Source organism: Pempheris klunzingeri, chromosome 3, assembly GCF_042242105.1.
Source record: "Pempheris klunzingeri isolate RE-2024b chromosome 3, fPemKlu1.hap1, whole genome shotgun sequence".
In the NCBI taxonomy this organism is placed as follows: domain Eukaryota; kingdom Metazoa; phylum Chordata; class Actinopteri; order Acropomatiformes; family Pempheridae; genus Pempheris; species Pempheris klunzingeri.
In genome coordinates, this window is record NC_092014.1 from 28,115,160 (window position 1) to 28,128,102 (window position 12,943).

At 42.1% G+C, this 12,943-nt stretch overlaps 2 protein-coding genes across 2 annotated transcripts; both read right to left on the bottom strand.

Annotated features, from left to right (window-relative positions):
- Nucleotides 1–9,352: 9,352 nt before the first annotated feature.
- On the bottom strand, nucleotides 9,353–9,741 carry LOC139224656 (histone H2B 1/2). The gene has a single exon (XM_070856013.1). It carries the CDS (start codon nucleotides 9,739–9,741, stop codon nucleotides 9,370–9,372), a length of 372 nt encoding a protein of 123 aa, XP_070712114.1. The 3' UTR covers nucleotides 9,353–9,369.
- A 1,002-nt stretch (nucleotides 9,742–10,743) lies between these two features.
- Nucleotides 10,744–11,128, bottom strand: LOC139224720 (histone H4). Its single transcript, XM_070856021.1, has one exon. The coding sequence runs from the start codon at nucleotides 11,105–11,107 to the stop codon at nucleotides 10,796–10,798; it is 312 nt and encodes a 103-aa protein (XP_070712122.1). The 5' UTR covers nucleotides 11,108–11,128; the 3' UTR covers nucleotides 10,744–10,795.
- Nucleotides 11,129–12,943: the final 1,815 nt, after the last annotated feature.

The following is a 12,943-nucleotide window of genomic DNA, read 5'->3' on the forward strand; positions in this document are numbered from 1 at the left end:
AAACAAATATTGGAAGTTTAATGCTAGCCTAATTAAGAATGATGAATATTGTAAAAAAAATGAAATCACTAATTACAGAAATTATAAACTTAGAAGAATTAGCAACACCTGTCAAAAAATGGGAATTTCTTAAATATAAAATACGCCAGTTTACTATTTCATTCAGTAAAAAAATTAAAAAAGATTTTGAGAAGAAGGAATTAGACATTATCCAACAATTAAATGTTTACTGCAATAAACTTAACCCTACTGAAGATGACAAACAGAAAATTCTAAATCTTCAGCCTAAATTGGATGAAATATATCTACAAAGAGCACAAGGAGCCTTTGTTAGATCAAGGGCTAAATGGATAGAGGAGGGGAAAAAAGAAGACAAGGGAAAAATAACATCAGTTCCTTGATAGTTGATAATAAAGAAACCACAGATCCAAAAGTGATCTCCTCAGGAATCTTTAAATTCTATAAACAACTTTATAGCTCTAAATTTTCTAATGAAGACTGCCATGCATTTTTAAAGGACATAGAAAAATATATTCCCAAAGTTGAAGATGGCTCCAAACAAACATGTGATAATGAAATAACAATGGCAGAACTGGACGGAGTGATTGGCCTCCTCTCTCCTAACAAGGCACCTGATCAGACGGCCTCACAGGACACTTTTACAGACATTTCTGGGAAGATTTAAAAGAACTGCTACATCAAGTCTTTCTGGAAGTATTTGAAACCTGCTCACTTCCACCCACAATGAGACATGGGCTCATCATTTCAATTCCTAAACCAGGCAAAGACCCCAGATTGATTGAAAACAGAAGACCTATTACTCTTAGAAATCTATTAATCAAATCAACCTAAACTTTATTTGGAGAAACAAACCTCACTATAAGAAAAAAAGCAATATGGTTAAAGAAATGAAGGATGGTGGCCTAAAAGTTATTGACTTTGATTGATTAACGGAACTTTAAAGATTAACTGGCTGAAATCTTGGATCAAACATAGCAGCTCATTCTGGTACTGTATCCCAAATTCCCTATTTAATAAGACTGGAGGATTGAAGTGTCTTCTCATGGCGGACTTTAATATCGATAAACTACCTATCACGTTGTCAGAGTTCCATAAACAGATTCTATTATATTGGAGAATGTTATATGTGCATAATTTTTCACCCCATACCACCATGCTTTGGAATAATAGATAAGTATTATACCGAAAGAGAGAGAGAGAGAAATATATGGTCCACAGCTGAATTAATGGATGCCAGTGGTAATATCTTGGATTATCAACAATTTTGCACGAAACATAAATTCAACCCTTCAAAATTAGACTTTATTAATTTACACAAAGCACTTCCTCAAGAATTTATATTTTTAACGAAAAACATACTGACACACCAACCTATAGTGCCACAGCTCGCCCCACTATCAATACAGGGGATTTTAATTCTGGACAAAACATGTAACAATAACTTTCTAAGAAACTGCTTCACTGAAAAATTATTCCCTGGAAGACAAAACAAAAATGACATTCTGCACAAATTTGATAAAGAATTAATTGTTAAACTAAGAACAATGTACCTAACATTCCCTAGACCCCCCAAAACGAAGGAAACACACTTTAAAATTATGAACAATATTTATTCGTCTAAAGAATTACTCAGACTACGCTTTAATATTGATGATGATATATGCACATTTTGTAAAAATGATATTGAAACTACGGACCATGTATTTTTCTCATGTGGTATAATACAAACGTTTTGGCTTAACATGCACAAATGGATCAAACAAAAAATTCCATTGCTTCCAGCTTCTATCTCTAGAGACGATATAACCTTTGGTTTGATCTTGCAAAACAAAAATGATGAACTGTGCTGTAATGTAATTCTGTCTAGCAAAATTCTTAAGAACAGAGTACTGAAAACATCCCCCAAAATTATTATTTTCCTGAAACATATAAAACATATATGAAATCTTTAAACCTTCTTAAAGGTCTAAAAGCACAGAAATTATATGATATCTTAAAAGATTTCCCAACTGAATTGGATAGCTGAAATTAGTAGGAATTGCCCCTTATGATATCAATGATTATTATCTTATCTACTTTTTTATTTTAATTTTGTCTTTTTAAGATTTATTTATCTTACGTCTACCTCAATCTGCTCTGAATTTATTATGTTGAAGCACCAAATGTATGTATTATATTTTGAGATAAGTTAATGTTCCCTTGGTAATCTCTTTATATTGTTACAATGTCTGTTAAATCAAGTTGCCATACTTGTTTATTTGTGTATTTTTTCAATAAAGCATTGAAAAAAAAAAAAAAAAAGCAGTGGCGGGCCGTTCATTTTACACCTGGGCCTTCAGTGGCGTCCTACCTGAATCAAACCACCTCTTAATACCATCATTGTGACGTCACGGCTATAGAAACCATCAGTATTATACAGAAAGGCAGTAGAACAGGACACTGCACCGCAGACAGGTATCTCATGTTACAAGAGTGAATGACATCACTAAAGCAAGAAACCCAATTAAAATAATTCAACAAGTCACCAAACACTCTAACCACCGACTCAGCTCCAAACACAGAGTCGTTCAGTTGTCAACACCAGACATTCTCAGCAACACAATCTGCTCCTCTGGGCCTGTAAGCCGAAGGTACCGCTTGTAGTTGCTGACCTGAAAGTGGCGGACGAACCCTTTTCCCGGCTGGGACAGGCTCGCTAGCTTCGGGGTGGGCCGACATTTCCTCAAAATGTCCAGCTTTTCTTGGAAAGTCCGCCTTGAAAATGGATTTCTAAGTAGATCTGCGACCAAATTAACATCTTCTCCTCCGTCAGCCATTGTGGGTAAAAAACAGCTATTAATACTTACGATCATGATAAAGTTTTAGCTTGTGCAGGTCGCTACAGATAAGAATCGCTAGCTTTGGCTAAGCTCTCTGACCAGCCAATCAGAGGACGTGAAAATACTGAGGTCATCGTACACCTGCTAGAAGGCCCTGGGGTCACCAACTAGAAATCTGATTGGTTAAAGCAACAGTTTCATTGTGATGTATTTTAAGCTATGGGCGCCTGCACTTTCTTTGACCCTGGCAACACATGGTGACTGAAATATGATTGGATAAAAGCTCTAATATAGACATACACTGCTGGAAGCCCCCCAGCCCAGAGACACAGAGACACGCTATGAAATGATGAGCATAGACTATTAGGAATAATCTAAAATGATTGATGGGAAAATATTAAAACGTAAATCAGTGATTCTGAGTTTAGGCCAGCAGAGAAGGCCTTGCTGGCCCTGACGGCCCACCACTGGTAACAAGTGTCACTAAAAGAGTCCGAATGAACAGCAGGAGTAAACTACGACGGGAGTTTAGCTCCAGTGGGAGTGCCAACAAGGTCTAGTGATTATTTGTGTCTAACGACTTGAAGTGTGTTTCTTTGTACCAGCTAACTTTAAAGGTCCTCACAGAGTTCAGTGTATTCACTGACATGTTGTTAGTTTAATCTCTGTGGAGCTCTTACATCAGTTCAGGCTGAACTCCTCATTGTTTGACTTTATTCTTTCACTACAGCGAGTCTCTGAATTCAGTTTTTCTTTCACTAATTCTATTTTCTCAATTTCAGCTTTAATTGTCGATGCTCCAGATCCAGATCCCTGTTGTGCCGCTCCAGGACCAAAGCCAGGGGCTCTTTTCTAGCACCACGGACAGCTCCCGTTGCTTCCTCGGCCGTGGGGACTCCGGGGATGGTGTCGCCTTTAGGGCCGCCGTCGGTGCTGTCCTCGCTGTCCAAAGCTGAAATAAATCAATCAGATGCTTGAAAATAAAGAAATAACGTGACGTTGATGACACATGAAGATGTGGTGTTAAAATACTCAGTTGTCTCTCCTTCAGGGACACTGTCAGCGCTGTCGATGTCCAAAGCCAAAAAACAAGAAGCAATTAAAAGACCACACACACACACACACACACACACAAAAGGTGTTGATCTTCCTGTTGTATCTGCCATTTCTTCTCTTCTGTCAAGTGTCCCTCTTTACCCACAATGCATTGGGCGACAGGTACGTCTTACATTTGACCCTCATAGGAAATGACTTACTGCAACAGGTAAATCTAAGTGTCTCTAGTCTGGCTGAAACTCTGTGTCTATTCATGCAAGTGACTGCTAAGTTGGTCTTTGTTCAGACCAGTCTTTAGACTGGACTTTAACCTGCCAGACTTAAACCTGGCCTTGTTTAAGCCGGTCTGAAGTCCTGTGAGTGTCCACGCCACGATGGCTGTTGTCTAGCAACAGGCGTTGCTGGGATACACTGATATCAGTTTGCTGCAGGATAATTTTGTTGCGATAATTTCTCATCTACAGCAACAAGTTGGAGGATCAGAGAAAAGCAAGAGGACACTTCATGGACAGTGAGATCCAAAATGAATAGAGCTGGACAGCCAGCACAGACCTCAGTGACTGCCAAGCAGTCTGTGCAGAGGCCCCGGCTGAATAACGGTCTGGCTCTCTGACTGATGATTCAGTGTCCTTTAGTGAAGACATATTGGCACATTCACGCACTTGAACACACCGTAAGAGCTGGTGAAAGACATAAAACAAACCCCTTGATTAAACATATATTCTTGAAGCCTTTACGATTATTTCACTTCAGTAATGACAATCTCTGTATTAGAGTGCTTAATATACAGTATATTTTAACTAATACATTTATTCATGTTTCAACCGATATGAACTAAAATCCACTGTAAAAACTATAAATTACATCACATAGTTTTTAAGGCCAAAACGTTTCCCATAAACAAACTTTCAGAAGGCCATTTAATGGTAATGAAGGGGGTTAACATGGTGATATGTTAGCTCACCTCTCACACGTTCATCAACCCAGTCGGGGACTTCTTAGCTGCTGCCGCCTTGTTGGCTGCTGCCGGACTGTCTAACTACAACCTAAATAGTGAATTTCAAACAGTAATCCCTCTCATGACTCCTGTCAGCGTGTTCGTTTTTTTCGATGAAGGACAGGCAACTTCTCTCATTTAAGGTGTTTTATTTTCTGTGTGAATAAGTATTGAGCTTGATCAAGGACTCAGTCTGAGCTCTGAAAACCACAGTCAGCAGGCTGTTAGTCTGTAGACAACAGGTCACAGAGTGAGCCCCGAAACACATGTGCAGTAACAGTATATACATTCCAGCAAGAATACAATTATTTTTGATTGGTTGTCTCTGTGGGGAGTAGCCGTGGATTTATGCTTGGCCCTCCCTTCGTTGGTGCACAGGCTGGTCCCAGCCTCTTGGCATCACGACCTTCATCCAGCAGCTGTACCTGTAACAAAGTATCCTCCCTGGTGACCTTTCCCTATCATGTGTGTGCATCTTACAATGGAGTTATTCTGAGAGCATCCCTCCCCTGCAGTTATCTCATCCTGCTGTTCCAGTAACGGCCTCCCACCAGCCTCGTCCCTGGAGCTCCCAGTACTGGGTGTGAAGTAGTTTATGAGATGTGTAGTGGTGCATGTAAGCGTGCTTGTGCTTTCTTGCCATAAATGTCCCACCTGATCGTCATGTGTCTGACCCTTCAGAACCTGGGGCCAGTGCTTGTTCCCCTCTTTAGTAACTATGGGGTATGGCTCTTCCCTGTGGCGGTGCATTGCATTAATAAGTCTCTCCCTGCTGATTAACATAGAGCATACATTGTCAGTAAGAACTGAGCTTCCAATGTTAGCAACACAAATGGTTCTAATGGTTGGTTATATAGTGTTATTAGTTCACTCACAGGTCATGTAGTTAGTTCAAATAAAGGTGATACAGTTTGTGGTAACGTTAATCAATACTTTAATAGTGTTAATTCAAATCCAGTGTTCTGTAATTGGTTATATATGATGTTGTTAGTACTTACTCTGTTACATATATATTTAGCGCAGTTAGTACAAATTTGAGGCTCAGTATTGTATAATTGGCCTTTTATAAGTAGTGATCAAAAGTAACAATAAAATTCCCCACACAGGCTTAGGTTTGTATTGTCCACTGTCATGTCATATTGATTCTCATGTTGTGAGACATTGCTGTCACTCTGAGTGTGAAACAGAGGTGCACATTACACTTTATATACACATCACTTACTTTTGGTGTTCCTGTGCACCCAGGAACCCTGCGTCTTCCCTCGTTGTCACACATCGTTGGCCAGTGTTATGTATTCCTGATTTGGAATGGGAGCCGTGGGTCCCTGCTTCTTCCTCTTCACCTCATACTGTTGGGAAATCCCACCACTGGTTCTCTTCTTGCTTTCTTTTTTGGATTTGTGCAATTTGGGATTTAAATGCACAAGTGCATGTGGTTGCTTTTTGTCATCCCATCCTCAGTGCTGTCCCGTCTGTCTGTAGAGCAGCCGGCAGGGCACCACTGTCATGTCTGTCAAATGAAAGACAAGATTCAAGATTCAAAGTGTTTATTGTCATATGTACAGTAGGGAAACATGTTTCCATGTACAATGGAATTCTTTCATTGCTGTCTGCAATGAATGCCTAACAATTTAAGTATAAATAGTAAAAAAAAAAAAAAGAAAAGAAAAATAAATAAATAATAAATAAAAGGCAATTTAGAAGGCAGCATGTGAAAAGAAATATCATATAATCTAAAGTGAGCTAAATGAATAGTGCAAAAAATGTGCAATTACACATGTGCAACTAAGGGTGTGTAACATCTGAGGTAGTCAGTGGTTGATTCTAGACTCCTGTTATCTGTTTAGGAGTCTGATGACAGTGGGAAAGAAAGAGTTCTTCAGTCTAGAGGTCCTACACTTCACACTTCTGTACCTCCAGCCTGAGGGTAGAAGTGTGAACAGTCTGTGCTGGGGGAGGGTGGGGTCCTGGAGGATGGAGGCAGCTCTCCTGTGGACTCTGGAAGACAAGGCGGTGGAACCACTTTTTGACCTGACTTTGATGCGATACAGTGGAATCAGTGAATCTAGCAAGTCAACACCTCCCACGTGGATACAGCTGCCGGACATGGGACTTTGATCGTTGTCTTTTGGCTTCAGTCCCATCTGTCTACATGGGAGACAGGGTGAGCACCTATGTAGCTACTGAGGAGGGTGACTGACCTGTTGTCACACCATTTTACTGCATGCAGCTGCGTATCTCCAACATTGGCAGTTTTTTCCTGGAAGGATCCACAACCACATCTTTTCAGACCAGCATCTGACATCATGGAACTGCCTGGCAAGCGATTACTGCTTGAATTTGCTCTTGCCCTTAAATGGCACCATCTCCTCATCCACACACAATGTCTCTTTCATAGGAAGCTGTTTCAGCTTCATGAGGATGTGATTTAGGAGGCCGAATCACATCAGCTGGAAGACTAAAGAATGACATGCACAGCACAGTGCCAAGGAACAGGTCAAGTTCTTGAACAGTAAGGTTGATCGGTTTACCAGGATTGCACTGGATGCTGTGCAGGACTCTTGAACAATTAGCTGAAGGAGGTCGTCAGAGAGAAGAGCTTTAAAATACTGGTACTGGTCATCTTCTTGTTCATCTTCACTGTCACTGGTATCTCTCAATGCTAATGAAAATACAACCAGAACAACTACAGCTGTGATGTCTGCTTTATGACATTAAAACCCTATTTTTCTGTTCTGCTCAAACCTTGAGCACAAATACATGAAATAAAATATGATTACATTCAAACACACTGTTAGCAAAGTCTCCCTCAAGAAGTACCCCTTTTCGCACAACGTTGCCCCGAGACAACGACAAGAAAAACTGATTTTCTGAACAAGCCAAAATAAAAAATACTTTATAAAACCTCTCTACAACTTCATACACACACACACGTATTTTTTATTTACAGTATGTCATTTTAAATATTACTAGGGCAAATATTCTTACCTTCTCACACCATGTGCTCCTGTGATCATGTGTCAGAAAAGGAAGTCCTGCTTTCAAATCATGCTCAATAGTGTCTCCCACATCTTATTGGACTGACATTTGAAACTTTTTAAAACACTCTGATTGGTTGGCATCATTTAAGTTCACATGTACTGGGCATGGGGCTTAACTGGGCACTGTCCCACTTTACCCATCGCCCCTCTTTACCAGTGTCCACGGAGGATGCTGTAGCAGACAGGGAAGCTCTCCAGAGGGTCATCACCACAGCCCAAAGGATTATCGGCTGCCCTCTCCCCTCCCTAGAAGATCTGTACAGTTCCTGCCGTCTCAGGAAAGCACACAATATTTTCAAGGACCCATCTCACCCAGATAATCCACTCTTTGAACTGCTGCCCTCAGGCAGACGCTTTGGGTCACTGAAAACACAGACTAACAGGTTAAATAACAGTTTTTATGCCAAAGCCATAACTGCACTAGACACAGAAACAAGTTTGAACTGAACTGTTTTTTCCACTGTGCAATGTTCAGATTCTTATTCTATTCTGTTGTATTCCATGAATGTAGTGTCTCATTCACTCTCCACACCAGGAGAGGTGTTCTCTACATCGCTGTTGTCGTCTGTCAACACAACACGGGCTGATAATGACCACAATTGGGTGAAATACACAGACGTCATTTCTAGGTGACAGTGTTCTGTGAGGGGAAATGACTGTTGTTTTGTCAGTGGAGTCTGGTGGCGACAAAAAGGCTGTTTCTGTTCAAAGAAAATGGACACTTGTTACTGACTGACAGTATACACAGTGGATATAAAAAGTCTACACACCCTGTTAAAGTGCCAGGTTGTGTGCACACTTGTGCAACCACATTATTTTGTTTTTTTACTTTTACTTTCCCCCTTAACAGATTTCAGTTTGTTCTTCTATTGAGTTGTACAAGTTATAGGTCACATTAAAAAGTGGAACAACTTCTGAAATGATTTGTCTTGGTCTAATTGTTTTCATCACAAAAACCTGACATTTTAACAGGGCTGTGACTTTTTATATTCACTGTACAACCTCTCCAAATGAACCCAGTATGAGTAAGAGCACCATTGTTGGCTCATACTGCCCTCTGCTGGCTAAACATGGACACAGGATGTATATGGAAATAGGAACGGGGAAAGGAGGGTTATACACCGTCTTTGACGCGCTCACGGGGCTCTGTGGTGCGTCTTTAAGCATGACGCAGCGCGTGGGCACGGAGCGCTTCTTGTTTGGTTTATTGGAGCAGGAGTGAGTCTGTGGTGGCAGAAAGAACCAGTGAGGAAGGAAGCTCCAGGCTAAGAGGGCTCATCATTTATGATTCTGTTTGTGGAGCACAGAAACAGCAGTCAGAGTGAAAGAGCAGAGAGGAGATGAAGCAGAATGAGAGAGGAAGGTGGTTTGTGGTCTTCAAATGAAGTGGGTGGCTCTGAAAAGAGCCGTTGGGTTGGAGGAGCAGCTGAGCTGCTTACTTGGAGCTGGTGTACTTGGTGACAGCCTTGGTGCCCTCGGACACGGCGTGCTTGGCCAGCTCACCGGGCAGCAGCAGGCGGACGGCGGTCTGGATCTCCCTGGAGGTGATGGTGGAGCGCTTGTTGTAGTGAGCCAGACGGGAGGCCTCACCGGCGATGCGCTCAAAGATGTCGCTGACGAACGAGTTCATGATCAGCATGGCCTTGGACGAGATGCCGGTGTCGGGGTGGACCTGCTTGAGGACCTTGTACACGTAGATGGCGTAGCTCTCCTTCCTGGTCTTCCTCTTCTTCTTGCCGGTCTTGGTGGCCTTAGACACGGCCTTCTTGGAGCCCTTCTTGGGTGCAGCCTTGGCGGGTTCAGGCATGTTTCTCTCCTGGTACTGTACAGTAGCAGATGAGTGGTGCAGAGGATGGCTGCTCTTCTTATCCAGTCTCCGCTGCTAATAGGGCTGTGTGGTCCCCCTCCTGTGATTGGTTGAGCCTCTCACTGGGTGGAGGAGGTCTCCTCTTGGAGGTTTGAGTCACAATAGCAGCTGTGCAGCACATCATCCAGTCAGAAGTACTGCAGAGACAATAAGACACGGAAAAAGGACAAGAGAGTTATTCTGGATGTTTTTACATGTTCTTCTAACACTGATCTTTTTATTCAGGTCTAAATGTGGCACAGATCCACATCAGATGGACAACCTGGGAAACCAAGCATCCAGCAGACAGAGGAAGGAAGTGGGATTCATACATGAAGCAGTGGGCTCAGGTTGGACAAAACACTGAGGCCCAACTTTGTCCTAAAGAGCTTGAGTGTGTGAAAGGAGGGTCTCAGGCCTTTATTGCTCCTGTATGAATGAAGTGTGGATGGGATGTGTAGAAAGGTGCTTGAGTATATCAGAGGGAGTCAGCTCTCCATACAGGTGTGGGGACTGAGGGGGTGTCGGTTCAGGTGTTCAGCAGTAGAAGTGGTCCGACACAAAGATCCTGTCCTGGTGTGGGTGTGAAGCTGCTGATGAGCTGCAGGCTCCTCATCCTCCACTCACACAGAGAGCAGACTGGATGGAGCTCAGCTCCACTATGAAGACCTGAAGAGTCTGAACAGGGTTCAGAGACTTTGGTGTTCACTCTAGTTTCCACCATGAAGCTCTGGTTTCTTCTTACTGCAGCTTTAAATGACACTTTAGTACAAAATGTGATCTGTTGTTTAGTTTGATGATGGTATTTGATCAACACTCCTGTTCTACATCCAGTCATATGACACCTTAACCATTATTATACTACATTAACAGGATGTGACAGCACAATGTGAGGGGACCAGGACATCTGAGTGAGGAGCGAGTAACCGGTGAGATGGAGGACATGAGCTCTGTGGGACTCGGTGGGCGGCTCTGAAAAGAGCCTTTGGGTTGAGCGGGCGGTCGGTGAGCGGGTTTAACCTCCGAAGCCGTAGAGGGTTCGGCCCTGCCTCTTGAGGGCGTACACCACATCCATGGCGGTCACGGTCTTCCTCTTGGCGTGCTCGGTGTAGGTGACGGCATCCCGGATGACGTTCTCCAGGAAGACCTTGAGCACACCGCGGGTCTCCTCGTAGATCAGACCGGAGATCCGCTTGACTCCGCCGCGGCGAGCCAGACGGCGGATAGCGGGCTTGGTGATCCCCTGGATGTTATCACGGAGGACTTTACGGTGCCGCTTGGCGCCTCCTTTACCGAGTCCTTTTCCTCCTTTGCCTCTTCCGCTCATTTCTGCGTCTCTTCTCTCTGCGGTGACTACAAACAGTCTGCTGTCGGACGGCTCACCGGCGGTGGTTGTATCGTAACTGCGGACGTGATAGAGGACACCTTCTCTGGGCGGAGCCAAACTGCAGGCTGCTCATGTTGGCCTGTTTTAATAGAGGACAAAGGTATCTTATCATTAATGTGCACTCTGCTCCAGATTCGAAAGAATCCACAAACTTCCGGTATGGATCCGGTATGGACCAGTTTCAAATGATGATCTGATCATCTTTTAGTTAAAGCATCTGTGTCTCTGAACCCTCAGTAAAGTTTAAGAGATAAAGAATTAATTCTACTTATAGTAACCAGATATCCTCATTAAATCTGATATTAAACTATGGGAAACATCAAAACATGGAATAACAGACTTCTTTAAGACTTTAACTTAAAAACACACACTAGTTCTGATGTATTCATGAAACTGTTTATTAAAATAAAAAACACTGGAAGAAGATACTGTCAAATTTAGATAAAAACACAAATAGATCACTTTTATTATGAACAATTAGACAACAGAGGAAATGTGGTCCACGCTCTTAAATCTGAACCAAAACGTGTTCAAAGTAAAATGCTGAACTCTGTTCAGAAGCAGTGATGCTGTGGTTAAAGAACCATGTGCTCATGCTTATGAGACACTACAAACACACTCAGCTACTGTGAAGCTCCTTCTTAGAGAAAGTGTCTCCATCACTTATTGGACAATAAAGTCAAGATGAGGTGGTTCAGGTCATCAGACAGGTCAATGTGGGGAAAAGTCCTGGTCCAGACGGCCTCCTGCCCACTGAGTTTGATCACCTATAGATCTGTAACCAGGTGGTCGATCTATTCAGACATTTGATCCAAAGGTGAAGCAGACTGTGAACGGGCTCTCACAGTCACCTGATATTACTGGTTGTGGTCACAAGGCGGCGCCATTGAGTTACACATCGTTACACCCGCCAGGTGCATCTTGGTCTTTTCTGTCTCCGTGTGGACAACCTGCAGACCTGCAGAGGGCTCAGTGCTGCGACCCCGTCATGTAGAGCAGGAGGCAAAGACACACCAAATGTTCTTGTCCAGATAATTAAAGAATGTTATCTGTTCATATTATAGCTCAGGGGAACTGCAGACTACAAAACACCCCCTTTCACATTTCTCAGTCTTTTGATCCACTGTCGATACGAAATATATATATTTATTATTGCAGTTTTAACAAAGGCTTACTTAAGTTTTCATAGTGACTTTAGGTATTCCAGATATTCACTTCTATCGTACTATTTTTCTGAGACCTTAAATCAATTAGTACTAGAATTATCAATCCCTGCAACTCCTATAGGAATTTAAAATATTATTTCTAATGCACCATTTTGAGTTTACAATCAGAAATATAACAAAGCATATAATACTATAATTATAATATTATTATAGCGAGTTTATAGTTTTTAAATTTCAAATCTATGGACGATTTGACAACATTTGGATTTTTTTTTTAAATATTAGTGTGGTTTTTAAAGCGGAAACAAACGATACAGAGTTTTGTTTAATCTCATATTCCGTTTAATTGTTAAGTGTTTATATTTCAGAGACGGTAACCGGACGAGATACGTATTAAGAGCTGGGACGGTGACGTCATGCCTCCTCCAGAGTCTGGACTTGTCACACTAGGTGTTCACAAAGTGGACTTCCGCATGTCACGTGCCGTTGAGACATATTCCAAACCTACTGTAAAATAGACGACCTTTGATACCGGTGTTCAGCGGAGTCTATGATTTCTGTCTAAGCTGACTTGACTGAGGGTGTGAGACGTGTTTGTAAGTACTACACT

Coding starts and splice junctions, on each gene's coding strand:
- LOC139224656 (XM_070856013.1), bottom strand. CDS start 9,741: ATGCCTGAACCCGCCAAGGCTGCACCCAAGAAGGGCTCCAAGAAGGCC.
- LOC139224720 (XM_070856021.1), bottom strand. CDS start 11,107: ATGAGCGGAAGAGGCAAAGGAGGAAAAGGACTCGGTAAAGGAGGCGCC.